At 45.2% G+C, this 27,114-nt stretch overlaps 1 protein-coding gene across 2 annotated transcripts; it reads right to left on the bottom strand.

Moving 5' to 3' along the window:
* Positions 1–797: 797 nt before the first annotated feature.
* zcchc14 (zinc finger, CCHC domain containing 14) lies at positions 798–26,216 on the bottom strand. 2 transcript variants are annotated; one of them, XM_030097299.1, is made up of 13 exons: positions 25,075–26,216; positions 14,397–14,592; positions 9,300–9,370; positions 9,100–9,171; positions 7,900–7,967; positions 6,731–6,921; positions 5,795–5,831; positions 4,955–5,393; positions 4,184–4,281; positions 3,069–3,163; positions 2,525–2,677; positions 1,164–2,348; positions 798–1,076 (listed from the first exon to the last, which is right to left on the bottom strand). In XM_030097299.1, exons 1-13 carry the CDS (start codon positions 25,639–25,641, stop codon positions 1,021–1,023), a joined length of 3,228 nt encoding a protein of 1,075 aa, XP_029953159.1. In that variant the 5' UTR covers positions 25,642–26,216; the 3' UTR covers positions 798–1,020. The 2 variants fall into 2 exon arrangements, with proteins under 2 accessions (XP_029953159.1, XP_029953160.1); XM_030097300.1 differs by having other exon boundaries at positions 2,525–2,674.
* Between the last annotated feature and the right edge of the window lie 898 nt (positions 26,217–27,114).

Below are 27,114 nucleotides of genomic sequence, written 5' to 3'. Positions count from 1 at the left end.
TGTTTCCTGTGCTGCACCCTCCAGGGGCGCAGGCTGACTGTTTTTTAATCTTAAGGATCAGTCGTCCTCGTGTCTGTCCAGGTCCTGCCCAGCAACCCCCCCACAGTGACACTCAGAAACACTCCCAGCACTCACTGTTCTAATTCCAAAACACATCTTTTTCATAAAGACTATACATAAAAATTACAAAAAACACAAAAAATGAGATATTTCCATCTTTGCTGAGGGGGTAGAATTAAAAAAAAAAAAAAAAATTGGCACTTTGTGATGTTCATCCAACATAAAATCATAAACTGCAGAGAATGACTTGAATGGGGCATTTCTGTTTGAACCGATTGTCTTATTGTGACTGAAGATTAACAGTATTTGGCACAAAAGGGTCTTTTTTTTCATTTTGCTCTCAGGTTCAGGCTCAGAGGTAGAAAAAAGGCAGAAATGGAAAATTCTGAGATGAAGACAGCGCTATGTGTCTGATGCTTTATCAGAAGGAACCATCGACCTCAAGCGCTTGTCTTTGGACTGTAGGAGGAACGCTAAGTACCTAGAGGAGAACTTCCTGAGCAACGGTTTAAAAAGAGCCCAAATATAGGAACTCTGTTCAAGAGTTTTATTGCTACCAGTAACAAGATTACTGATATCAGTGGGAAAGCTTGTCTGTGGAGAAGAAAGTGGAGTTTTCTGGAACGAGGAGCAGAAAGATTAGTACTTCATCATTTCTCCTATTGAAGACATGTTTTTATACCACGATGAAAAAAAAAAACGTACCAACAGATCAACAATCAACTGCATATCTGAGGATTTTATCAACATTTTGTTTGAATCTTCTGTAGTTTTCTCTGATGAGCCTCCAGGAACTTTATAAACGTCGCGCTCATGTGAGGAGGAGGGAGGAGTCACCACTCCTCTCAGCTTCCTGAGACGATGCGAGGATGAACGGGTTCTGAACAGACTGCCGGTGGCTCTCGTCACCTCGTCTCCGTCTCGTCTCGCTGGCTCCAGCTGTGTGCGTTCAGGTCTGGTTCAGTCTGCAGAGTCCTTACTGTCAGCGTGGGGCGTGTACTTCAGCCGGAACGTCCCTGAGAAGCGCCGCAGAGAGACGACAGCTGTTAAACATGTGTTATTGTTATTATGTGGGACTGAACGTGGCGGTCTGTCTTCCCCACCTTGCTGAGAGGAGTCCATGGGCGGCTGCTTGCAGTCCTCCGCTCGGTGTCCGTTTCCGCCGCAGTTGTAACACGACAGGTTTCCTCCGCCGCGTTTCTGGGCTCCGTTTCCCATGACGCCGTGCGGCTGGTAGAAAGCGAAGCCCTGCTGCTGGTCGTGGGGCGCGGGGCTGTGGCGGTAGAGCGGCTGCGGCGGCGGCACCATCATGGGGTAGGAGAAGGGCGCCGCCCCGGCGGCGGCGGCGGCGGAGCTGGTGGAGGTGATGAGGGGGCTGAGGTGGAGCAGGGGCCCCAGCGTGAAGAGGGACGGCCCGGCCGAGAACGGCTGCAGGTAGCCCGCCGCCGCGTAGCCGGGAAACGCTCCGTAGGCGCCGCAGTTCCCACGGCAACCGCAGGAGCTGCAGACACACATGGAGGAGACGTGGGTGGAGCTCTGGTCCAACGAGGAGCCGGACGGGGGTCCGGGAGACGGGCTGGAGGTGGGCTGGGGCGGGTAGTAGGCGGGGCCGGGGACCGCGGCCTTCGAGGAGGAGCAGGAGGAGGAGAAGGAGGAGTAGGAGGAGGAGGACGAGGAGGAGGCGGGGGGGTAGGCGTAGCATCCAGACGGAGACGGGGACGAGGAGGAGGACAGGTGGAAGTGGAGGGGCGGGTGGGAGACGTGGTGGAGGCTGTTGGAGGTGGAGGTCAGAGCCGAGCTGGTCTCCACCATCAGGCTCATGCTGCCGCCCGGCAGGCCGCGGCACGCCCCGGGCTCCGGGGGCCCCGGGGACACCTCCACGCCGTGGCCCGAGAACAGGTTCTCCAGCCTCACCCCGACCCCGACCCCGACCCCGACCCCCAGCCCCGAGCTGAACCCCGCTCCGGCCGCAGGGAGCCCCGACACCAGCGGCTTAGTCCTGTCCTCCGTGCACAGCGGGGGCGGCCTGGGCTTACGGGGCGACGTCAGGATACGCGCCGGGTTGGAGATCGGGGACAGAAGCGTCTGAGGGTGGTAGGAGGGCGGCGGGAGGCCGAAGGGGGGGTGGGAGGAGGAGCAGGAGGGGGGGAGAGGGGGGGCCGGGTCGGTCTGGACAGGCAGGACCTGGGCCGTGGGCCGGCCGGAGCCTGACGGGCAGCTGGAGTTCAGAATGAAGAGACCGGACCGGTCCTTCTCCGGACCGCCTGCTGCGTCTGAACCCGACACTCCTGAGACACAAACACAAGAAAGGATCAGGCATGAAAAACTGACTGTAAAATAAATTAATATATTATACTAATAATTTCAAATGAATTAAGAATAAGATAATAAATCAAGAATTACAATAAGAAGCACAGAAGCTGAACTCTTTTAGCGTCTAGTTGTGGTTTATCTGAAATCTTACGTCTGTGAATCTCTCTGGTCCTGTCGAAGGCGGAGTCGCAGCAGTGCGGAGTGCGCGGCGAGCAGGAGGAGCTGGAGTAACCCGAGGACGAGCTGCTGTCCGTGCAGACCGGGTGGTGGTGCGACGCGGCGTCCACCTCCACTCGGAGCTCTGCTGGAACACCAGTCCCACAATCACACAACAACTAACGCAACACCCTACAAATGCTAGTCACATTAATTACATTAAAATGGGCCTAGAAATAGTCAATTGCTTATAACATCATATATTTTTTTAGAGGATTCATGTAACATTTTGCCAATAAATGAACAAGTTATCACATGAATGAAGTCACATTAATTATTGTGATTAATCGTCACTTTTATTAGCTGTTCTTGCCAATTGTGCACAATTCTACCAAACCCCGATTTATCCCTCTGCTAAAATACGCTGCATTTGTTTGAATGCGTATTTAAAGCTGTTTCAGACCTCCAGCCTCATGTGTAGATGGGAGCTGCGTTACTCAAAGTCAGCTCAGGGTTTTGAACTAATGAGGCCGAGTTACCGGAGGCGGAGGGGTGAGAGGACGGTCCCATGTGACTGGAAGGCGTCACCCGGGCAATACTCCCGCAGGACCACTTCTCCATCTTCATCTCTCGGCTGGAAACACAAAACCAGGAAAGCCGGAAGCGTCATGAGCTTAGAGATAAAAAGCAATTTTGCTCCATGAATGTATTTATAAATGTAAAACTAGCTGCAGTACGAATTGGTGTAATTATGATTCTGTGAAAACAAAGACATTTTGATCAAGTATGTTCTTTGGCACAACAAAGAGAAACTTTAAAGTGTACATTTAAAAGCTCGACACCCCTGGTGTGAAGCGTCCAGCAAGAGCTGATGGTTTCTATTGGCCACTAGGGTGAGACACTGACCACTCAACACAATCCTGACGTGACGCCTGTATCTAAACACACCTGTCCCATCAGAACACCACTGCAGGAACACTCACACTCACACACACACACACACACACACCTGGAAACATGCAGATACATGGAGCAAAACCACAATCGGAGATAAGCGGCGTTCGTTGGCATGTTCACATCACTGTTCACTGTTGATTGTGTAATAAAGACAAGCAGGACATGCGGACGCATTTCCTCCAGGAGCCGTGTTTTTGTGCTTCTGCACGAGTTTCTGGGGTTTAAGTACATCTTATCTCTGCAGCCCACCTTCGGCTGGTTAACCATTGACGCTGCGCCGACTGTTGCTGCAGGATAGTTTCTGTGGAAATCAGCTGTTGATCAGCGTATCTGTCAGTTGTTCATGGGGCGAATCATCAGACTGACATGCTGCAGGTCAAATACACTTAAATCCATGTTTTTACACCCAGAAAGTGTTTTTTTTTGTCAATTCAATAACTATCACAAGATGACCTCTTTAGCTTCGTGTCCCCATTGAACTGCAGCACCAGACTCATCTGTTTATATTTGAGAGTGTACACAAGAGGACACAAGAGGTTTTTTTTTCAAAGAGGGGTTTCTATGTGACTCTGACCAAATTGTGCTCTGATTTCCTCCAGATGTTGTGGTAAAACACGGCTTCTTAGCCTTTTGTTTTAAGAAAGGGGTTGCTTCAGAACAAACAATGAGCCAGAAAAATGTGTTTTGTGTATCTTACTCTGCAGACTTCTGCAGCTCTAACTGGGTCTTCAGTTTCTTCTTGGCTCCTTGGGTCAGGTCGTACTTGTTTAGGTCTTCTTCTGTGAGGGCTAGAAACTACAAGACAGAGAGAAAAACAGTCAGAACCTTTCATATTTTGCAAGAAGCCTCATTTCTTGATTTTCAAGTTTAACAATGCTGTATAAAGACTCATTAAAAAATGTTTTTGTAGTAACAGATGTGTTTTGGCAATAAAAATGGTGAAATGCATCTTCTGATGCTTGAAAACACAATAAATATTTTGGTTTTATGTTGTATTCACATTATAACGAAAATGTTTTGGGGAGCTTTAAAATACTCCTAAAAACAATATCAGTTTTTTTATGCATGATAATAAATTTTCTCCCATAAAAACAATTATTAATATGGTTTTGGAATTAGGTAACCATTTGGGGTTTTTTTTTCCATTTTTTCTGCAGAGAAAAAGCTGAAAGAAGTTGCTGTTTTGTTTTTATTTCTGTGAATGTCCTCAGGTGGCTTTTTCTGGTGAAAAATTAACATATTGGATGTTTTCCTGCATGTAAAAAAGTCACACATTAGGTGAGAAGTGAACGCGGAAGCAGTGAAAATCGGCTTGATTTTCTGAAACAAGACTTAAAAAAAGTCTTCATATCTTCCTGAAATCTTGCTTGTTATAAGGTGACTTTGAAGAAATGCGACTAGCTGTAGTTCTAATTGTGGGAAACTGATGCTGTGAATAACTAATGGAAAACGAGCCGTGCTGTTTCACCTCCTCCATGGTGAGCTGCTTGAAGACGGGGTAGTACTTGTGCAGCCGCAGCCGGCGGAGCCAGTCCAGGATGCCGTTCTGCTCCGGGGCGCCGGGCTGGGACTGGGGCGACGGCGGCGGCGGGTGGGCCTGGGACCGGGACTGAGGGTGGAGGAGGTGCTGGGAGAAGGAGTGTGGCGGACCGTGTTGAGGATGTGACTGGGAGGAGGAGGAGGAGGACGAGGACGAGGAGGAGGTGTCGCCCCCGCCGGGAGCGGGGCCTCGCGTTGGCAGGGCCGTCATGGGGGGAGGGAGGGAGGACAGCTGAGGGGAGTGCTGCGGGGGAGGGACGGCGGGGGGCAGAGGCGGGGGGATGGAGGAGAGGTGAGGAGTGGAGCGGGTCAGCACGGAGCCGTGGGTGCTGACGACGGGCTGGACGCTGGCCACTCGGTACACCACCCTAACGCCAGAGAGAGGGCGGCAGCGTCACCACAGCAGTTTGAGAGGGCAACACTTTACCAGCAGGGATCTGCTACTACACTACTAAACTACAGATAGACATACAAATTTACATGAAAAAAAAACAAACAAACTAGGACTGGTACTTCAATGCACTATCTTCAATTACTGCAACACAGATGTTTTTCATCTCTACACCTGACAAAGTTCCTCTCACTTACATATCGCACTGATGCATGAGATCTAACAGACAGCAAATATATTATATTTATAGATAGATACCTTATTTACCTCCGTCAATACACTCACTTCCAGACAACATTTTACTTGTCTGAATTGAACTGAACAGATTTGGAGGATTATCTGAGTTCCTGCACTGCGTTTCAATAGCAAGAGTCTCACCTGTTGGGTCCTCTGTACTGCACCATGCAGCCGTTATCTGTGAGAGGGGAAAGAAAAAACACCATCATCATCTCTGCATCCCGGTCATTTCCTTGTTTATCAGCCACCGTTTGTATTTGTTATAAACAAGCATAAACCTAATAACCCTGGCAAATTGTACTGTAGTCATATGTGCATCCATGAGTGTGTTATAATAATAATTTACCTTTACTTGAAAACTTTTCTGAAGTGCCAAAAAACTAAGTATTGTCACTGAAAACGTGTGCGTATGCAGTGGTGTGTCCAGTAGACGCTATATTAGCCCTATACTGCAGTTTCTGCAGGAAGCACGGCCCCTCGCCCCTCGCTGTGAGTTCATATGTGCCAGGATGTTGAGGTGAATCTGAAACCCGCATGATAAAAGCACACATAGAAACACAAAACCCTGGTGGCTATAAATACACTCTGGGATGAAGTCACAGTCCTGGATCGAGCTCGCACACAAACACACATGCACACACACGAGGTCACCACACTCTAGGCTTCCCAACACAAACATGCCACGCTGAATTCCCACACCGGACTAAAATAGATGCGTCCGCTCCCTCCGACACCTCGGAAGCACAGACTGAAAATCCAGGCCGCGGTCTCACCTCCTCACTACAACCAACCAGGACTCCGAGCGGCAGGAAGGTCCTTTTTATTGTCTCACTCTCCTCAACGCCTGCTATGAAAGCCTTCATCCCCTCCTGTCCTTGCCCATCCCTCCTTGGCAGCTTCTTCCTCCGCATCTAAGAATAGATGTGTCCTGTTTTTATACCCCCGCTGCCCTCTATAAACCCTGACTGCTTTTATGAACTATGCTGCCTCACTCTCTTAAACCCATCTGTTGATTGCCGCAACATGTTGTCTCCTGTTTCCCCGCACATAAAAAGCTCCACACACGACCGAACTTACTGGAGCCGGAGGTGAACGGGCAGGTGGGGGCGACGTGCGTGGACTGAAAGGAGGGCGGCGGCGGCGGAGGTGGCGGCAGGGTGGAGGACGGGGGAGAGCAGGGGGAGGAGGGAGGGAGAGGCCTGGTGGAGGTGAAGAACAGCTGGACGCTGTGGTGCTTGAGGACATGGCAGGGCAGGGCGGTGAGGCATCTGCGAGGGGGAGGGGAGGGGGGGGTTTGATAAATACAGCACGAGATGCTCTGATATCGAATGAAAAGACTCTAAAACAAATGTGACAACACGAAGGAGATTTGTGCACGGCGAGAAAGAGATACTGTGATAAGACGAGGCCGCACAATATATCACACATTTAGAATCGTCACGACAAACGGAAATAAATAACTTTCCATGCATTGAGCATGTAACTTCTCCATTTTCCACAGAACAGACTTCTTTTCTCTTTTTGTTGGGAAAAAACATGAAAGAAAACTCATTGATCATTGTGATTAATGCACAAAATGTGTGTAAATAAAATGCAATCATCTGACAGCATTAATTATTTTACACCTGGTGGCCACAGAGGCACAAAGACAATCTTCTTCTTATCCTATCTCGGGACTGAGTTGCACATGTGTATCAGCAATTTTATATAATAATGACTCTGGCGCAGAAAATGTCACATTTCCGTTAAAAAATAGACTGTAGCTCTTTTGGCTTCACATGACTGAGCATTTAAACCTAACATCTCCTCAAACTGACAATAATAGCATGACTTCAATCTACCAGGCAGAAATGGTCGCCTCTATCAAAACATCTATTTTAATTCAGTTTTCTTCTGAATAAATCAATGTTGCACTAATACTCCTCCGTATTTATACGTAAAAGGACAAATAACATTCTTTCTTTCTTTCTCTTCTGGGACAACCACAGAGGAGCCACATAGTTTATTCAGATGTTAACATTGTTCATTATTTATCTGCTGATGTTCTTTGTTTTGTGTTTTGTACGGTAAGAAATGCTGCTAACTTGAAGGGTGGTCTGTCATAGCTGGTAACTTTCCACAAGTCCGATTTCATTTCATTAGTTATATACTTTAGTTTTAACTTCAGAACTAAACTAAAATGTAAACCAACAGCAGATCATTGTATTTATTTCATTTATATCCATAGAAGTGGTGATGAGGCTGACCTTGGGTCCAGCTCTACGGACGGAGGGAGGAACTTCTCCAGTCCTTCATCTGGAAACGCCTGAGACAGCTGAGAGAGAAACATTCAGCATGAGGACAAACATGAACCACACTGTGCACGTTGTGACAAATCACTGAGATACACACCATTCAGTCATAACATCAGAACTACTGACAGGTAAAGCGAATCGTGCTGTCTCTTCATCACTGCACCTGTTAGTGAGTGAGATGTACCAGCCAAAGAAGGAAAAAAAAAAAAAAAAAAAGGGGGGGGGGAAATACTGAAGAGCTGTGACTTTAACAAGGACAGAACTGTGGTGGCGAGACGACTGGGTCGTTTCCAGTTTGCGCTAATCAGTATCAAAACTGGTTGAAGGAAGAAAAAAGTGGTGAACCGTGACGGGATCATGGCTGCCCAATGATCACAGACACACACAGTCCCGAGAAGAAATGCTGCTGAAACTTTGTGTCAGACATTTGGCCTGAACAATTTATCATAAATTTCTCAACATCATATCCAAGGCTGACACTAAAATCAAAATAAAATTCAATATTGGTGCTGTAAGAATATGCACGATGTGCTACAATCATTAACAGATTTTGGAGGGTTTTGTTTTTTTTTTTCTAACATTAACAGTAAGTTTTTGGGCAAGTTAAAGAATGTTTTGGTTCAGAAGTATTTTATTTATTGGGGATGCTTCGTGTTGTAAAGCACAGTCCTGAATGGGGTTTTTTCCCCATAAAAAACAGATTCATCATGGCCTGTGTCAACACTTGAGGCTGCTTCTGCTGGTGGGGGTGGGGGGGTATTTTCGGCACACTTTTTGGGCCTGTTAATATCAAATGAGCACTGTGTGAACTCCACAGTCTATTTGAACATTGCTGCTAACGACCACAACTCATGATGGATACCTCCACACACTAGGAAGTATCGCTCTAAAACCTGATACTGTACTCCGACTGCCTCCAATCACAAGATCTCAAGCAGCAGAGCACCTTTAGGATGTCATTTACTGGAACATCCACATCGTGGGTGAACAGTCGACAAATCTGCAGGATCAGGACCAAATTCTCTGAGGAATCAGCATCATAAGGACTTAAGACAATGAACCACTTGGTTCTATGAGGCTGGACCTAATGAAGCGTATGGTTAGACAGTGTTTATCAGTCAGTCTTCACCTAGAGGAGTTAAATAGTCTCACCTGAGACATCAGCTCTGCCACCTCCTGTTGGCTTCTGACAACCGATACCATGAAACCATCGGACCGGCTCACCTGGAGGAGGAAAAGAAATTCACATTAAAAAAGCAGGAGAGAGGGTCAGATTTAAAAAAAAAATGCAAGGAAGACAAAGTTTGATAAAGCTCAGTGTTAGGATTTCGGTTTATACTGGACAGTCTCACCTCAAACATGTATTCACTGTTGTCCTCGGACTTGTGTGTGGCTCCTCGCAGCACCACCCTCTCAATCACCGCTGAAAGAGGCGCAGATCATTTCGCAGATGATTAACCGCATGTCACATATTTGAGACAGCTGCTTTGACACATCACTCACTCCCAGATGATAAGTTTAAATGGCCTCGAGGAATCTCCGCTTGGCTTACGCTCATAAAGCAGTAAATCCAGCGGGAACGGAGTCAGGAGCTACAGGTGAGGCCGTCTGAAAGGCCGCGGTGTGACTCTGCCTTTGGAAAGGTCGGAGGTCGGTGTAGCTACAGGGCTGAGAGTTTTACTGCATACTACTTCCACAGGCTTCAGCCAGTGATCACAACTTAAATTTCTGCATTTCTTATCAAAACACAAACAAATCGTCTTTCATTTAATTAATTTTGACTCAGATTCTCCTTTGACAAATTTTGAGCCCATATCTGCCATCTGTCACATTACTTCCCTAAAAAGTCACGAGGAATCTAATCTGAATCCAGAATTCTCCAGGATTTGGGCTTTTATTTGGAGTTTTTGTCTGAGATTTAAAAGTAGAACCAAAGTGCTGATAAACCTCAGTTCTTCATGTTCAATCACTTCAGAATTCAGAGGCTGTTTGTACTGAATAGCTGTAGCGGAGCAGACTTTATTCACAGCAGTATAATGGTGGGAAACCAAACTATAATGAGAAACTGAAAACTCAGACGAGCCCTTGTTCCAGAAATGAGTATAAAACCAAGTAGCAACTTTTTATTATGTCTACTTGTTACATTTTTTAGGGATTTATGTGCAGCTGAAATGTTGACCACAAATTAAAAGTGATGCACAAAAATTCAATAAAACACAGTTTTGTTTCTTTAACCATTTTCTGTTGTTACGTTTCCTAACATGGCTTGTTTTCATGGTTTATTTAACTCATGTAATGATTTTTCTCCTTTCTCATGTTGCTGTCAGGGGTCATCTTCCAGTCCTGAGGTTGGCGGTTCGATCTCCCCATCTCACCATGTCTATGGGTCTAAGTGTCTTCGAATAATACAATGAATGCCACCCCATGTCTGCTTGAACTGTAATTTATTAAAGAACTTTTATTATACTTCTTAAACTACATAGCATCACATAAGTTCAGAACTGCAACAATAAATTATGATACAGCAAGTTTCTGTTACAGTAACGCAGTAATACATCAGGTCATAACAAGCTAAAATTCTATGATTGTCACTGTTAAAATATGAACATTTTCTAATTCCTTTGACCCTAAACTGAGCATTCTATCAAAACTTGAGCTGCAGAGTGCAATCTCAGGCTGTGGGAAACATTTTCCACTATTTCAAACTGCAAACACCTCATCATCACCTGCAAGCCCTTTCCTGTCACTTCACTGAGCCTCTCGATGTGGTTAGACGTTCAGATAGCAAAGATCCCAGCTAATCTGTCAGACCTAAATAAGTTTACTCATTCATTCAGGATGATTCATCTCTTGGCTTTGGTCCTGTGGACCATTTGAAACTCCTTGACATGTAATGACTCCCTGGCTCCTGCACACTCGTCGCCCAGCAGATGAGGCAGAAACCTTGGCCGTGGCTTTGCGTATGTATACGAGCCCTAACTTCCCATCTGCGCCTGCTGTGCAACTCATAAAGAATGTTACTTCCCATCTGGATTCAACCCTCTCAATTTCTGCTTTCTGTCCCGTCGGGCGGCTTAAAAGTTATCTGTTTGAAACGGCCGAGGCCAGCAGTTACCTCATGAGACCTTTTGATTTTTAATCCATCATCCATCAGGCCTGACACTAAACCAAACTCCCCTCCTGCTTCTGAAACTCCTGGTGCTTTCATGAGTAACTGGGAAGGTGAAGCACATTTCTCGCGTCCCGGTAGGAAAACTGCATTACAGCTCAATCAAACTGGGGGCGTACCACTGGAAAGTGGAGCAAGTTTCTCCCAAAACGTCCAGAAGAGGGTCTGACAGGACTCAACATGACGGTGGGTGTGGTTAAAGTGAGGAATTATACGGCTGCTAGTATTTGTGGCGAGTGCATAGAGGGTGTGGAACCCTGGTTCTGGTCCATCTGTTGTGAAAACTATTCTCCAGGACAAGCTGCAATGACTTCCTGTGGCTACATTTATATAAAGGGAGCAGCTGAATAAAACATCCACTCACAGGCATTAATTAAAAACTCGGTCTCTCTAGTTCAAGGGAAAAAATCCTACTCTTTGTTGCTTCTTCTTGTCTTCAGTAAACCTATAACATCAACACTACAATAATACGTGCACACTGTTACAAAAGGATTACCAGAAGAACACCACTGCATTCCGAAAAGATAACTCATAAACCCATGAGCTGAGAGGACGAAAAAAAGAAATGGAGGAAGACACACACCTAAAAATAGAAAAAAAACGAAACAAAACATACTTTGGCATTTCCAAATATCTCGAGGTGCGTTCACTTTTACCACTGTGGTTCAGTTCAACCTGTTTGCACTAGCAGGCGTGTTACTGTCCACGTCGGTGTGAATGGGAACATTTTTGATTGTGCGCGCACACGTCTGCTTCTGTGTGTGGATGCATGCCTCAGGTGGAGAGGCAGGTTGGAGCTGCTCCATCATATTTGGGGATTTTAAGGTGAAATGTTAAACAGGTGTGTGTGTGTGTTTCTGACATTTTAGACTTTTGCAAGTCTGCGAAACCACGTCAGGCGTGCAGGGGCAGGCAGCGGGGGATGAATAGAGGGACGGATAAAGCAGACACACGTTGCTCTGCAGCGGCTGTGGAAAGTCTAAACACACTGCCTGCCATTCACACTAATCAACCGCTCCACACACACACACATACACACAAATTAAATCCAGCCGTATGCACAGCGTGCTGCTGGTAAGAGTTTCGGTTATCTCCTGAAGAGACAGCACAGATTATCACGGCTCACTTCATTTGTCTTTTACCATTTTAAAGCCTGGGATTCGGCATGCTAAAAAAGAAAAAAACAACTTGTTGTAAAACTAAATATTGGAAGCTTGGTGTAATCTGTCTGATCATATGTAGAAAAGTCTGTACACACCTGGCTGGAGACTGCACGAGAAGCTGTAGAAACCTCACACTCACGACGTCAGTGTGTGTGTGTGTGACGCTGGTGACAGCTATGCGGTGTGACCATGAGGTAGTGAGATAGCTCAGCATTGTGTTACAGACAGAGGCAAGCAGCCAAGACAATAACAGCCCGGCATGGAGAGCTTCATCCCGGCTTAGATGGCGCTCTCCACACCCCGACAAAGCAGCTGGCCTCTGGGTGATTGATTATGGAAAGCTGATAATGGAAGATATCCTCACTGATCATTTTGGCTTTTGGTAAAACCGAGAGTTAAGTTCATATATTTCCTGGCTGGGAGGACTAAACTCTGCTGTCAGCTTGGCTACGATGCCTGAAGTTGCCGGTTTTTTTTTTTTTTTACTACTGAATTCTAGACGCTGTGAACTCCTGAGCTACACCCACACATGTTAGTCACAGTGACGAGTCAGGCCTCTTCCTCAGACCGTGTGGGAGTCAACAAACAAAGTGTAAACTGACTTCCCTGCCTCTGTCACTTCAGACTGGAGTCACATTTAAAAAGTTCCTCATTCTGGTAGTGAATAAAACCTCAAAACAACTCATCTCTGTTAATCACAACTGTGTATTCATCAGCTTTCTGCCAAAAAATAATAAACCAAGGGTTCTCAGAACCACTGATTCGACTCAACACCGTCTCAAACTTATGGCCTGCAAAACAGAAACAATCCACCGGAAGGCCCAATGTGGCCGGGTGACCGTGCAAAGTGTGAAAATGACAAACAACACGTATTACCTCATTTTTTTACGCATCAGAGTATAAGTCCCGCTGGTGCATGAGTTTCACTTATTTTTCCCAGCAGAAATGTAGCCGCTTCTTCAGTCGGCTGCTGTGGATTTGTTCCTCGGCTCAGGCCGTCACAGTTTTGCTTTCTTTGTTTTCTTCATCACTGTAACAGTTTATCTTTTTCTGCAGCCGTTTACACACTCTAAACTCTTTCTGATACTCAGTTTCTGTTTCCTGCTGCACACTTTTTATCATGTTTACTATAAATTTTAAAAGATTTTTCCTTTTGGCGACATTGTTCGAGCTCAGTCAGTGAACTGTCAACAGTAATAACGGAGTTTATTCTGTGGCGCTGCAGCAGCTTTCTGCTATCATACAGAAAGATGTATAACATGTACCAGAATACAAGTTACTTCCTAATAGAAGTTCTAAAGTTCTAAAATGTTCTTTCTTGAAGTTGTTTTCCCAGTGGTAGCTGAGCCACCCAGTGACCTTAAACTACAGCTTTCTTCTGAGTGGGGAACAGACTTCAATAAAACTCCTGAAGTTGTAGACTTGATGTATTTCACCACTTTAGACTCACATTAATGTACCAAGTGAGATGAACAGCATGATTTTGTGTGAAATGTGTGCAAACATATTTCACTATCATGTTATTATCAATAACCCATGTGTCCATAGTGAATTATTCTATTTCTGGGAAGAAAAAAAAGGTTTCGGGGAAATTCATTTTTGTTTCATAATCTGATCAGATTGTGGGCTGGCTGTGCCACAGAAGGTTTTATGATTTTCAAGTGGGGCATGGTATTCTGGAGTCGGGAAGTCAGTTTAGCTTTGGAAATAGAGACAAACCATTAAAACATGATGATGCCAATAACGCAAAGAAATCCAAATGAAATCTTTAACAAAGAGGGTCGTTCATTTTAGATTTCTTTGAGGAAAATTGTACAATTTCTAAGTTTGGAGGCGATTACACACACAGGCACACAAACACACACATACACACCTAGGCCTGAGGGCAGCATTCTTGAAGCTTTAGCTGTAATCTTCAGATGTGCCAGCATGTCAGATCTTGTTTGACGGGGATTAACTGAGTGTATAGCATGACATACACACGCTCCATGCAGATGGATGGTGGGGGTGAAGCCACACATACACTCGATATAAATACACGCATGCAGTTGGTCAGACAGGGCGTCTCCGTCCCACCGACCGCCGTGTGGAGGCTGTACAGAAACATGGCCGCTCACCTTTAGCCGCTTTGCCCTGGTGGCTCTTGGCGGCCGCGGCGTCGTGGCTCTGACTCAGGGGTGGAGACAGGTGAGCGGGAGGGAGGGGAGGGGGCGGCGGAGGAGGGGGGCGCAGGTCTGGGTGAGGAGAAGCGAGCTCCTGAGGGATGGCCTGGTCTCCTTGTCCCAAGGCTGGGCTGGCCTCTCTGGTCTGGCTCTGGAGGGCAGAGGTCAGAGGTTGAAAGTCAAGACCACAAAGCAAAAGTCAGAGGTAAAGGGACGTGAAGTACAGGTTAATGTTTGCCCTCAGGTTCAGGTAGGAATCATTTGCAATGCCAGGAATGTGAGACAGTTATTTTACAGCAGCGTGAAGTGAGAGCAGGCAACCTTCATGACAATGATGCAGAAAATTCCACTTAGTTCCTCGAGCTTCATTTAAAGACCACTGGAAGGCATATTTTAAAGGTATAATACAACATTTTCTCGAAAAGACGAAGCCCCACGTCTGTTACTCACTTTTTGAACAATGCGCATGCGCCAGACCATCCGCCCGGCTCTCCTGCTTCTCCCAGAAAACGCGGAAGTGTACGAGCGCGATCTCCTCTTCTCCGGCGTGCACGGCTCTGTACAGTTTCTGCGATCCGCCTCGCTCATAAATAAAGCTTTTTTTTCCGAAACAGCTACAGTTTCATTATGTCAGACTCGCCATCGGTAAGTACGAGCTCAGAAGGTCACCGGCTACATAAACACTCTGAATGCGCATGCGCAAAAGGGAGAAGCTGATTGGGCGCAAGCACGGAGAACCGCCTTACGAAAGCAGCTCGTCAGAATGATTGACAAACAGACCCACCAATTATTTAGGTGATCCACCCGGAAATCAAAATGTTGTATTACACCTTTAAGAATGATCAATAGAACTGAGTGAAATTGTTTTTAAAAAAATCTCTCAAACGGCAAAATAGAAGACAAAAAAAACAGCAAAAGTCAGACAGTTGATTAAATTTGATAAAACAATAAAACAATTGAACTGAATAAACTGTAATTAAAATGTTGGTTTATTATCAAAATCCTAGAAGATACCTAAATTCAAATTATGAAAAAATGTTTCTACAAGGCTACAAGATATCAGGAAAATGTGATCTGTGACAACGTAGTCGAGCATGTGCGAATAATGTGATTTTTGATATGTAGGAATACCATCATATTTCTTTTATATTTTCCTTCTGAGGCGACGTGTGAAATAATTAGGGTTGTCAATTAATCAGTGAATCATTATTTTATTTCATATTTTGAATATAGTCGTTTTGCATGGATGCACAGAGCCTGGAAATGTAGGTTATTGCAGTTAAATTTTATGATGACTATGTGATATATTGTGCAGCCCTGTTGAATACTTATTTTAAATAACAGTCAAGCTACAGAGGAACATTTTAATCTTACAACACATTTAGTTGATCTCAGATCCTCAGACTTATCAAGATCTCACAGAATACAAGCTGAAGGAAATGTTTAAAGCTGGAAACGTTTAAATTTTCAGTGTGGAAACATGTGAACTATATTAAATGTTGCTTAATGTAAAACTTCCAACTCGGAACATGGGAAGTTTTTCATTCATATTTTTCAAAGATCAGAATAAAAGACCCGTCAATCTTCTAAACTACTAAACTAAACTTTGGGTTGTGTGGGGCTGAACCACGAAAAGCCTTGAAACCTGGGAATAGTCCCACTTTTCAGTGGCGACTTTCAAGACATAACTGTGCTGCTCGGGACTGTGTCGACCAAACTGAGCGCCGCTGTCTCTGAGGCTGGCTCCAGGCTAAAACAAAGTGAGGAGCGAGGCCGAATCAGATGAGAGGAAGCCAGTGTTTGATGAGGCCCATCGACTCTGAGCAGGCTCTTATTTATAGCAGCGTGAGGAGAAATCGACGGGATCGAGAGACGACGTCCAAACGTGCATTTAAAGTGGAGCTGCTGGACGAACCGCTGCTCCCCCGCCAACTGGAACAGGCTTCAAAATAAGCGAAAGAACACAAAAATGCAAAACAAAACAAAAAAAAAAAAACTTGTTCAGAACTTCAGGACTATGTTTTCTGTGGGAAGTTCAACTTCCTGTCGTCTAAGTGTCCTCGTGTGTTTTCTTTTGTCTTTGTTCTGTGATGGATAGTTTTAGAGCTGTCCAGGGTTTCTAATGAGCTTCCAGCTCAGTGCGACGCCGACCTGGATAAAGCAGGATGTCGCCTAAAAACCCGCTTGAAAATGTTCTGTTCAAGATGACAGTAAAGCAAAAATTCATTTATTCAATTTAGCATTTTCTACCTTACAACTATTTCACTGCAAAATTATTTTGACGATGAATCATTTTGCTTTTCTATTCTTCAACTTTTTCCAATTTCAGTTACTATTTAAAGAGATGTTCCTGATATTATTGGTTTTCCTTCACACTTTATGCTTTGTCTCAGTATCTTTCTAAATGTTCACTTTAATCTCAAAATCATTTCCAAATGTGTTGATCTGATTGAGACAAACTCTGAAAGTCAATGGAGCACTGTGATGTAGTTAGTTTGCTTCTGTTTGGTTATTTTTCTGAAGCACTTGAGCTTTGAATTGACTCTCTTGGCTCAAATTAAAGTTGTTCCAGCTGTTCTCAGTAGATAAGCTACAAGAAAGATGATAAAACCTTGAGGAACCATCGAGTTAGGAGGCTAAAACTGAAGAAAACAATCCAGAGAAAGAATGCCACGGCTCTTTGCTTTGGAACAGGTTTGATAATATGTTGGCCAAAATAACTGTATAAGTTGGTAATTTGTTCTGCAGTCTTCAAATGGAAAAAAAAAAAAAAAAAGAAAAAGGTTGGTTTGTTGGAAAAGGGTAAAACAACAGTTTATTTGATTACAGTGGATTTGTTCTCTGGGGTTGTTATTCCTGGGCTGAGGTTAGAAGGCAGGGCATTGTAAAGTGGTAATCCTGCTCCGCAAACTGTCAGCCGCCAACACAAATCAGAAAATCTCTCAAGCTGAGACGACCATAAAACGTTACCTCCAGATTTCAGTTTGTGGAAAAAGTCCAGCTCACATTGTGCTGCTCGCTGTTGTTGTGAACATCACACCACAGTAAAGTTTAAAACCCCCTCCACACACACACACGCTCACATTCACGCTGATGGGAACACTTCACAATCACTAAAGTTTTAGCACTGGAGGATTAAAACCCACAACTCACAGTTGAATCAAACACTGGAGCAGAAATGCTGTACATGACAATGTATAGACTACATATTACGCTATAGTACACTGACTGATCCCTCTCTGGAACATCACTCCTCCACATTGAAGCGATCCTATCCGGAGGCGACTTTAACCACACACGCATGGAGTGGTGGGGGGCGAGGGTCTCGCTCAGGAGGCCACACTGCCAACCTGTTAGTTTAACCTCAGATCCAAAGTCTCTGACCTCTAGGCCACCAGCGCCTCAGGAATGTGCACGTCTGAGCCTCTCCACACTGGCAGATATCGATACACAGCACTGAGAGAGGGTTAAAAATGTCTTCTAATTAAAGTTCTAGCTGTAGCAGTCAGACAAGAGTTGCATCCAGTCTGGGTCTGGAGTGATCGTGATTTATTGGAGCAGTTTCCGATCTCGTCCCTCTGGAGCCCATCCCAGCTAACAGCCTCTCAGAAAATAAAATGAGAGAGGCTGCGAGCTGCGCTGCTCTCTTCAAAACATAATGATTTTCCTCCGGTCTGCCCTGGACTGTCGAAACGATCTTTTTATGGTTTACTTAAACATGTGCTAATCTAATTTAGTCCACAGAGGCCAAAAAGAGGAGACGGTTCCCGGGCTCCGGGACCCACTGAGCTACAGTAAGTGTGCGACAGCTCGGTTGTTGCTGTGTAAGAAATCCACTGTGTCCAGCACTTTGTTTTTGTTGGAAGCAGCAGAGCTGCAGAAGTCTTTACATCCTTTTCTGAACTCCCGAACCCAAAAAACACAGAAAGAGTGAAAATCCTGTTTTGAATCTTGATGCTCTTTACATGGTTGTAAAGCAGGAAACCAGATGACTGAGCTAACTTTAAAATGCAAACATTGCAACACTGGGAAGTTTCCCAGGTTTCTTCTGGATTATGAAATAGATAAAGGGTCTAAGAATGATTTTTTTTTAAGTGTTTAATAATATAACTTAAAAACCAAAGAGCAGCCAAAGCCTCACACAAGGGGGTCCCAGACCCCGGGACAGGAAGTGATCACTGTTTGAGATATGAAGTAAACAGCCATGAAACAAACCTAAAGCAATATCACAGCAGCTGAAATGTTAGTAATGCTATTCAATACAACAGATGAGAACACTGCTAAAGCAGCAAACACCAAGCAAAATGTTGATAAGATCACAGAGAAGGTGGTTAAACTTCAGATTACTGCAGTCTTGTTAAAGCTCTTGGATCAGCTGTATAGCCGACTGTCTCCACATTATGCTCAATTTTAGAGCCTTTACTGCACCAGAGCTTTACAACAAACAGTGAGACAGCACATAAGATCATTTATAACAAGAAGTGACCTCTATCAGTTTCCCTCCAGACATCTGGAGCTCTGATGTTTGGCCTCATGTCACTGCTGATCCTCACTGCACACTGGAGGGATTTGCAACATAAGCTATATGTTTTCTGTTTTTCATTAGATTCTTTTTTTAGTTTGCAGAGCTGCAAAGCTGGAAAATGTCATTTCTTTGATAATTTACATTAAACACCACAGGTTTTAAACACAGTTGCCAAGTCTGCTTGTTATAACCAACTTTATGTGATTCCTCCAGTCTGGTCTCAGTGTTGAGTTTTGTCCAACACTCTTGCTAAAACTGTAAAAATTGAGTGAATAAGTCAGAAAAAAGCAGTGGAAAATAAATAAAAATTAAATCTATAAAACCACCACTGTAAATTCTTTTGAGTAATGATGATCTTGTTTGTCTCTGTCTCAGCACATCAGTAATAAAGCTGCACAGCCGGAGGCGGCCTTGTTGCTCGGCTGGTGATTCCATGCGAACATGGAAAATACGAAACGGGATCTTTACAAAACAGCAAGTATCGGATGTGTGTGTCTGACAAATGTTAGTTACTCTCACGAGCTGGCACCAGAAATACTTGTGTTTCATTCAGGTACAAATGAGCATGTCAGCCAGACAGAATGTTAATCAAGAAAATGTGGCTGTGTGTTAAAATTACATTTAAAGACATATAATGATTCCACTGGAGCACAAACAAATCCAACCTGAGCATTTGACAATCAACCTGCACCAGGGCTAGTTATCCATGCTTAGGCCAGTTTAACGCAATTTAAGCTCTTTATTCTGCGAGATTATGACTGTTTTCTGAGCCATTATCTTTAAGATTTTTTGATGAACTATCCCAGTTCCCAGCGGTCTGATGACAGCAACAGAAACAACAAAACAACCTGAGAACATAACAGTAGACACTATACTGAAGGGACTATGTTCTGGGATACACTGCTTGCTTGCAGAGAAGGTTCGATTCAGTTTGTCTGGAAAAAAAAAAAAAACCTTAAAAATGATGATTAATCAATGTAAAAGTTAGAGCATAAAACTGAAATGATGAGCGAGCTGCTTTAGTCTCTCCTCAGAGGGAAAACTCAATATGTACTATGGCTCGAAATCAGACAGGCAGCAGATCTGAAAACAATTACGACTGCCACATCCGCACGATTCTCGGCCAGCCGGCCAACTGTGTGTGTGTGTGTGTCTGTGTGTGTGTGTGTGTGTGTTTGGAGGGAGACTCTGACTGTTGGACTGCAGGTACGAGCCTCAACAAACAGCAAACTGTGACGACGGCATGAATCAGCGGAGAATGTTACGAAGGGAAGAGACAGAATAAACAAGCAGGGTGGAAATAAAACTGAGACACGTTCCAGAAAAGTGAAAAACACGTGGGCAAAACTGTCAAAGAAAAGTCTGAAAACTACAGAAACCAGACTGTGAGCCGACAGCAGCGTCGCCCTCCTCCCAGAGAAAACGGAGCTAAACTCTGGTTTTAATTCCGACACTGGTTTTGTTTTTATAGACACATAAAGTGCTCATATAATGAGGCGATTATGCAGGCTTGCGCAGGCCCCAACACATGTGGCCACTGTATTGTATGTGCTGTTTACACCACCGAGACGTTGCTGGATCCTTCTGAAGAAACGACTATTTTCCCTCTGGAGTCAGCAGGCATCCAGCTGCTTTGTGTTAAAGAAGCTTGTGCAACTCCAGTGAAAAACGTCGACTGGAGTGGCACTGAAGTCCGTCCACTGCACACGAACCAGCCGGCCAGTCACCTACAGGCTCATTTCAGCTTTCCAACTGATGTTTATGTGTTATATTCCACACAAAATGAAGATAAATATTTCCTTCACTTTACACTGCGCTATTAAATTTGCAGTTTATATGACTTTTAGTGGTGTTTGGGAATGACGTTGCAGTTTTCTACAGATGGAACTGGCCTCCTGTAACATTACTAGTACTACCACAACGCTTTCGTTCAAAACGTGTCAAGAGAACCTACAGTGGTCTTACGACCATGAAATAGTAAAAATAAATTGTTTATAGAGCTTTTTTTTTACAGCAGTCTCGGAGCAATGATCTGTGCACACTGAGACACTCTTAAACACCAATAACAACAGCTGCGATGCTGGTGACTTGCCCAACAACACTTTGGCAAACGAACAGGCAGAGAGTCAAATACGAGCTCGCTGCACGGCCTGGGCCAAACTCGGCTAAGACAGCCCATCATATAGCTTGTGTGCGGTTGGACCATTCTGGGCTACTGTCGAAATATGTTGCTCTAAATAAGAAACTTGTTCAAAGGTAAAGCCGTGCTGCATTGGAGTGTATCTGCAAAACTGGTTCAATTCAAAAAGTCTGCTCAAGAACACTCGCTAAGCACTAAGTGCTTTTTCAGAAAGCATTTAAAGTGGGTTTAAATCCAGTGTTCACCTTGTATCACCAGTCGCTTTATTTAGCTTGCGATTCAGGTTTTTTTTTTTTTCTTTGGAGGCGGTGTCACTTCTTCACACTTTCATTGTTTCCTTAATCGGACAAATTACACTGATTTCAAAGTTTTTATTGATTTGGGGTTTTTTTTTCCTGCGCAATCAGAACCATCCCAACACAGTATGCTGCAGATTGGTGCCAATAAAGGAAAGACATTACGTCCATGTTTCCTACAATTCATTGTAGGAAATTTTAACGGATAAGAGTGCAAGAAGTGGTTAGTGAAGAAGCAATAAAGTGATGCACTAATGCAAGACCACTGTAGCATTTTTGTTAATAATTACTATCATCAAATTAATAACATCTCTTCAATTTTCATGCGCTTGTTCAGAGTTTCTTTGGTCTCAATGGTTTCTTTCTTTTTAACGTCTTGTTCTGTACAAAAGCACTTAACTGTTGACAGCATGAGAACAGAAATATAGCTGACATTAACATTAGATTAATGTCAGTTTCCATTTAGAGCTGTTTGCATGTAGGTGATAGCATCTGAACTGTTTTATTACCACTTTATCTTGTCATCATTAGTTCATCCACATAAACACATTATAGAGCATCTTCCTCCCACTGGCTGACGCAAATTCATCGGAACTTGATGAATCAGTCATTAGTCTCACATGGTGCTGACAGCTCAGCTAATGTGTCATACCAACACTACAACCACACAGCTGGATGTAAGTAATAAATCATCCACATTGAGAGACAAAGTCAAAACAATCGAGAACTAATTTTAGCATTTTCTACAATACTGGTGAAGGTGTTCATTACTTCCAGCCTGTTTCGGCTCTTTGGCTGACTTAACATGTGCCACAGCACAAGAAACAGCCTTCAGCCGGTGTGTCACATGTATCCTCAGATGGTGACAGCAATCTCAGCTGAAAGCTGTGCTACTGTAGATAATGTATGTGAGTGCCGTGGTTTACAATGAAGGCCTGTCAGTCGCTTCAGGAAGGGACAGCCAGAGAGAAGAGAGAAAGAGAGGGAGAGAGAGAGCATTTATAACTTCCTGGGGATTCACTGGAGACACACACACACACACACTCACTCGCACACACACACACACACACGCCACAGAGGGTTGATTTCAGCATAGAGAAATGTGCTGACCTGCACTAAGCAGGAGCCAAGGGCAACAAAACACTAAATACAAGCGCTCCTCTCTGAGCCGGGTACTTTCCCTTCACTGCTCACACATGTTTAAAACACTGTGCCTGCATGCATCTCCGCGAACACAATCCCGCGTGTCTATGAACAAAGCAACAACACAGCGACTGTCGCTGATGAAAACGCTCACTTTCCTGTCTCGCTTCATTCCGTGGGTTTCTTTCTAATTCAGCTGCTCAGATCTCTGCAAGATGATCCTGCATGTGACAGCGACGGAGGACTGATGATCCGCTCAGCTCCCGCCATCATCAGGAAATCCCCTCGTCTCATTCCCACTACTATGATCCCTCTATGCCTTCTCATCCGATCTTTCAAGCTATCTACATTCCTACCCACCTATCTGCTCATCGGTCTACTGACCAACCCATCTAGCTGTCTGTATTCTCAAACACCGGCTTTACATAACTACCATTCTACTGACTGACAACATTCACCTTCCAACCAACACACACTCATTCATGGACATACTGACCAGCCTACCTACCCATTTCCAACTAACCCATCAACCCACTGCCTTCCACCCTACTGACCGACGACCTGCCTGGAATACCCATCAGCAATATCATCACTCTTTTTGCATCCTTTGATCAACAGTTTGAATTGGTTGGTGGGCAGAACAAGTCAAGCACCGCCAGAGTGTGAGCGGAGCAGAATACCAGGCTATCCCAGCTCCACCTCCAGTTATCAGGCACAAGCTTTCCCGTTGGTGTAGGGTTCAGGTTTTGTGATCGGTGCCAGCCTCACAACACACGCCGCCCCCGGTATGTGTCGGGTTAGATGTAAATAAGCAGCAGCAGTTGCTCTTTACCTTGTGCCAGCAGGTGCAGTGTGCGTGACAGGGCTGGCAGGCTGTCAGTGGCAGGTAGGTGGCGCTGCCATCAGGCAGGGAGAAGTTGGCAGGGGATAATGAGGCCAGAGGCAAGGACACAGTCTGATGGTGATAGAGGGGATGTGGCTGAGCGTAACAGACGGCAGCTCGGTCGCTGCCGGGCCCTGCTGTTTGAACCTCTCCTCCTCCTCCTCCTCCTCCTCCTCCCCCTCCGCTGCTGCTGCTGCTCGCCTGGAACAACAATCACGCTCAGTGTGAGGCTAAAGTGTGCAAATATGGCTACCTGATGTGACAATCTCTGCAACTCATGTCAAATCCAGAGTCCTTGCACATTTTTCATGTGCAAATCTATTTACTTTACAGACATTTTGAACACGACTCAGCTGGACGTCTGCGGATTCCAGCCAATGGTAAAACTAGTGAATGAATTTCACTTATATATCACTCTTCCTCTGCTTGAGCAGCCCCCCAAAGCGCTTTACAGTGTTGGTCACTTTCACACACCAGTGGAGGCAGCTGCCATACAAGGTGCTCAATCCATCTATTGAGAGGCGATTGTGGTCAGCGTCTTGCTCGAGGACACTTCGACTCGAAGGCATGGGCAGATGCGGAATCAAACCTGCAACCCTCTGACTGAGAGATGACCACTCTATTAACTCACACTATGACAGAAATGAACCCAAGGCCTGTCCTTTGCTGAAGGTTCTAAAGTCAGAATTGATTTGTCTAAGAAGAGCATGTATACAATCTCATCTGAACATCTTAAGGTCCACTTGGAGGTTTCACCTACAAACACATAACTGTCTTTTTTAGTGAGTAACGCTCGACTGAGATTTGAGGCGTTCACAGGCAGTCTGTCATTGACGGCGTCTCACCTGTAATTTAGTGAAATGCCAACATGTGAATATGCGGCTTTCATCTGCTAAATGACACTTTCTTTTCTGCTCTGAGCAGACTGAGCCCTCACACCTGTGATGGACAGGCGGAGACGGGAATAACTACAAGTTTGCAGAGGATCCTGTGAGATTATGCCGCATGTTCACATCTTCTCTCACAGACTCTGAATCTGTCTCTCGGACCAACTTTCACACGTCACTATATTTGTTGTTATACATGTGTGAAGCTGAAATCCAATATATGTGGAGCGACTGATCAAATATAAAGAAACAAAATATAATTTTTGTTGGATCAAATTCTATACCGCTTTATTGGGGATGCTGGAGCCAATTCCTACTAAAAATAAAAGGCAGTCAGTCTGGACGAACAAAATCAGACACTCATAACTTAGTATTATGAATTGTACTAAAATGCACGGTCTAGAAAAGGACCCTCAAACCCGGACTTGAACTTATGATCCCTCTCTACCTCCATGAGGTGAGATGTCCTGCAGTTCACAAATTATCACTAAAGCTAGCATCATCAAAAAAATGTGAGGAAACAGGTCATTCAAATTAGAAAAAACTACTAACTCTAAAATAAACTTTTGTGACTGTTTTTACTCTAGCAGGACTTTTAATAAAGAAATCCATTAGAAATAAAGAAAACTGCATCAGATGCCCCCTTCTCTCTCTCTCTCTCTCTCTTCCTCTTCCTCTCTCTCTCTCTTCCTCTCTCTCTCCCTCTCTCTCTCTCTCTCTCTCTCTCTCTCTCTCTCTCTCTCTCTCTCTCTCTCTCACCTGCAGGATGTCTTGGATCTGGCCGAGCTGCTGCCTCAGCACCTGTTTCTGGTGGAAGCTGAAGGCCGGGTGGTTGGAGGCCATGGTGAACAGCAGCAGGAACTGCTCCTCGGTCCTGCCGTCGTTGAGAGCCAGGCCGTAGTTATTGATCACCGTGTCGATGTGGGTCAGGGTCCGGTACAGGACCCCCGCGGCTTCCCGGTTGTCCGACCCGAGCAGAGCGAGCGACACCAGCAGCTTGCTGCGCACCACCTCGTCCGTGATGTTGGTGAGGCCCGACAGGTCGGCGGGGTTGTTGGCTTTGATCTCCGCATCCCGCAGAGAGTGGTAGTCCTTGCGGGCCAAGTCCTCCAGGCAGGAGCCGAGGAAGCGCAGCTCGATGGGGACGCAGAGGTCCAGCAGGCCGCACAGGAACTCCGCTCTCTGGGCCGAGGTGAGGGCGGAGAACCAGCGGTACACCCCCTCCCTCTGGACACAGCTCCGGCTCTCCACCATCCTCGCGCATCCGCCGGCACACACGGTTAAAGCGCACAGAACTTTTTGCAGTTTCTGCGCCAACTTTTGCATCGAGCAGGAGCGCGTGCGTGCGTAATTACGCAGACCCCGGCCACTCTGTCGATCCGAATGTCTGTCAACTTTCACTTGACCATCTGTTTTCTAACAGTCTCTTTCTTTGCTGCTGCTCCGGCGGATTCACGTGCAACAGGCCAATAATAAAAGCCGCCGCGCGTGCAGCCAGAAGCGCTCCGGTCGGCGCTGTGAGCTCGGAGCGCTCCTCCACCGAGCCCCCCTCCGCCGGTCGGACCCGCAGACCCCCTGACGGCGCACGAACAGTGCAAGAAACACAGGGAGGATCAAAACACTGCGCCCCATTCAAGGAGACGCTCAATCACAGCGAGAGGCTTTCCGCCCGGAGCCGCCCCGCCGGTCTGTCCCGCAACAAGCGCTTCCCCGGGAGTTCCTTCTGCGGCGCCGCCGTCCTCCTCATGGTTTTGGCACAACTTGTTTAAAGTTTTAAAAAACTGAACTCGTGAAGCTCGCGAGCTGCTGGAAATAACATCACGCCGTTCCTTTTTCCCTGAGACGTTACCTCATCAACAGCGGCCGCGGAAAGACGTTTCCGCGATGACAGCGGAGGGTTTGTTCAGGGTCCATGAGAGACTTCGGGGCAGACTGTTCCTGTAGGCTGGACGCGGCATTGTGCCGCTAGTCTGGAAAACGAGGAAAAAAAATACAGCTGTGTAGAACATTATCTTAACTCCAGCAGCAGGACGAGCCCACTCGGTGGATACTCGGCTCTGATTGGCTGAGAGACCTGTCAGTCATAACTTTCTGCTCTCCGATTGGCTCCGGACAGATTTCCGCCGCTCTTCTGTCCCACATCTCTTTCTCGTGCGTTCATACATTTCTCAGCTCAGTTTTGAAGTATTTAAAGTGCCAGACACACGCTCAATCCGCACTTTAACCACTGCGTTATCCTTATGAAAGTTGTTGTTTTCATTACTTTGGACTAATGATTATTTACAACTTCAATGGCGTGATATATTTTTAGGTTTTAAAAGGAGACTAATTTCCAGAGTGCAAGTCAAGAATTACAGATATTCAAGATACAGTAAGTAAATATCAGCAAAGGGTACGTATACTTTTAAGAGGATTTTTTACAACTTTTTTTTGTACACATAAATTAAATCTTATTTCAGAAAATCATTTTCTGGGGAGATAAATTCACATGAAATAAAATGCTATACAATCAGAGAAAAATCCTATTACATAGGCCACACAAACACTCATGTCACAGGAGGGAAATTTCATTATTTCAGCAGCCCTGTAGTCCAGATTAAAATATTTGTTATTTCATATGTGTATAATTACAATGTCATATCATACACACTACATACATTAATCTACATTTCTTTTATTTCAGAATATACAGATATTTTGCAGGTTTCTGTCTTGATGAAGTGTTTCTCGTCCCTTTTCCTGCTCTTTTGAGTAATTTTCCTCACCGGAGGGCAAAGTTGGTGACCTTAACGACCTCTG

This window comes from Salarias fasciatus, chromosome 7 (assembly GCF_902148845.1).
Source record: "Salarias fasciatus chromosome 7, fSalaFa1.1, whole genome shotgun sequence".
NCBI classification, from domain to species: Eukaryota; Metazoa; Chordata; class Actinopteri; order Blenniiformes; family Blenniidae; genus Salarias; species Salarias fasciatus.
Note: the sequence above shows the minus strand (reverse complement) of the source record. Positions and strands in the feature narration are given on the sequence as shown.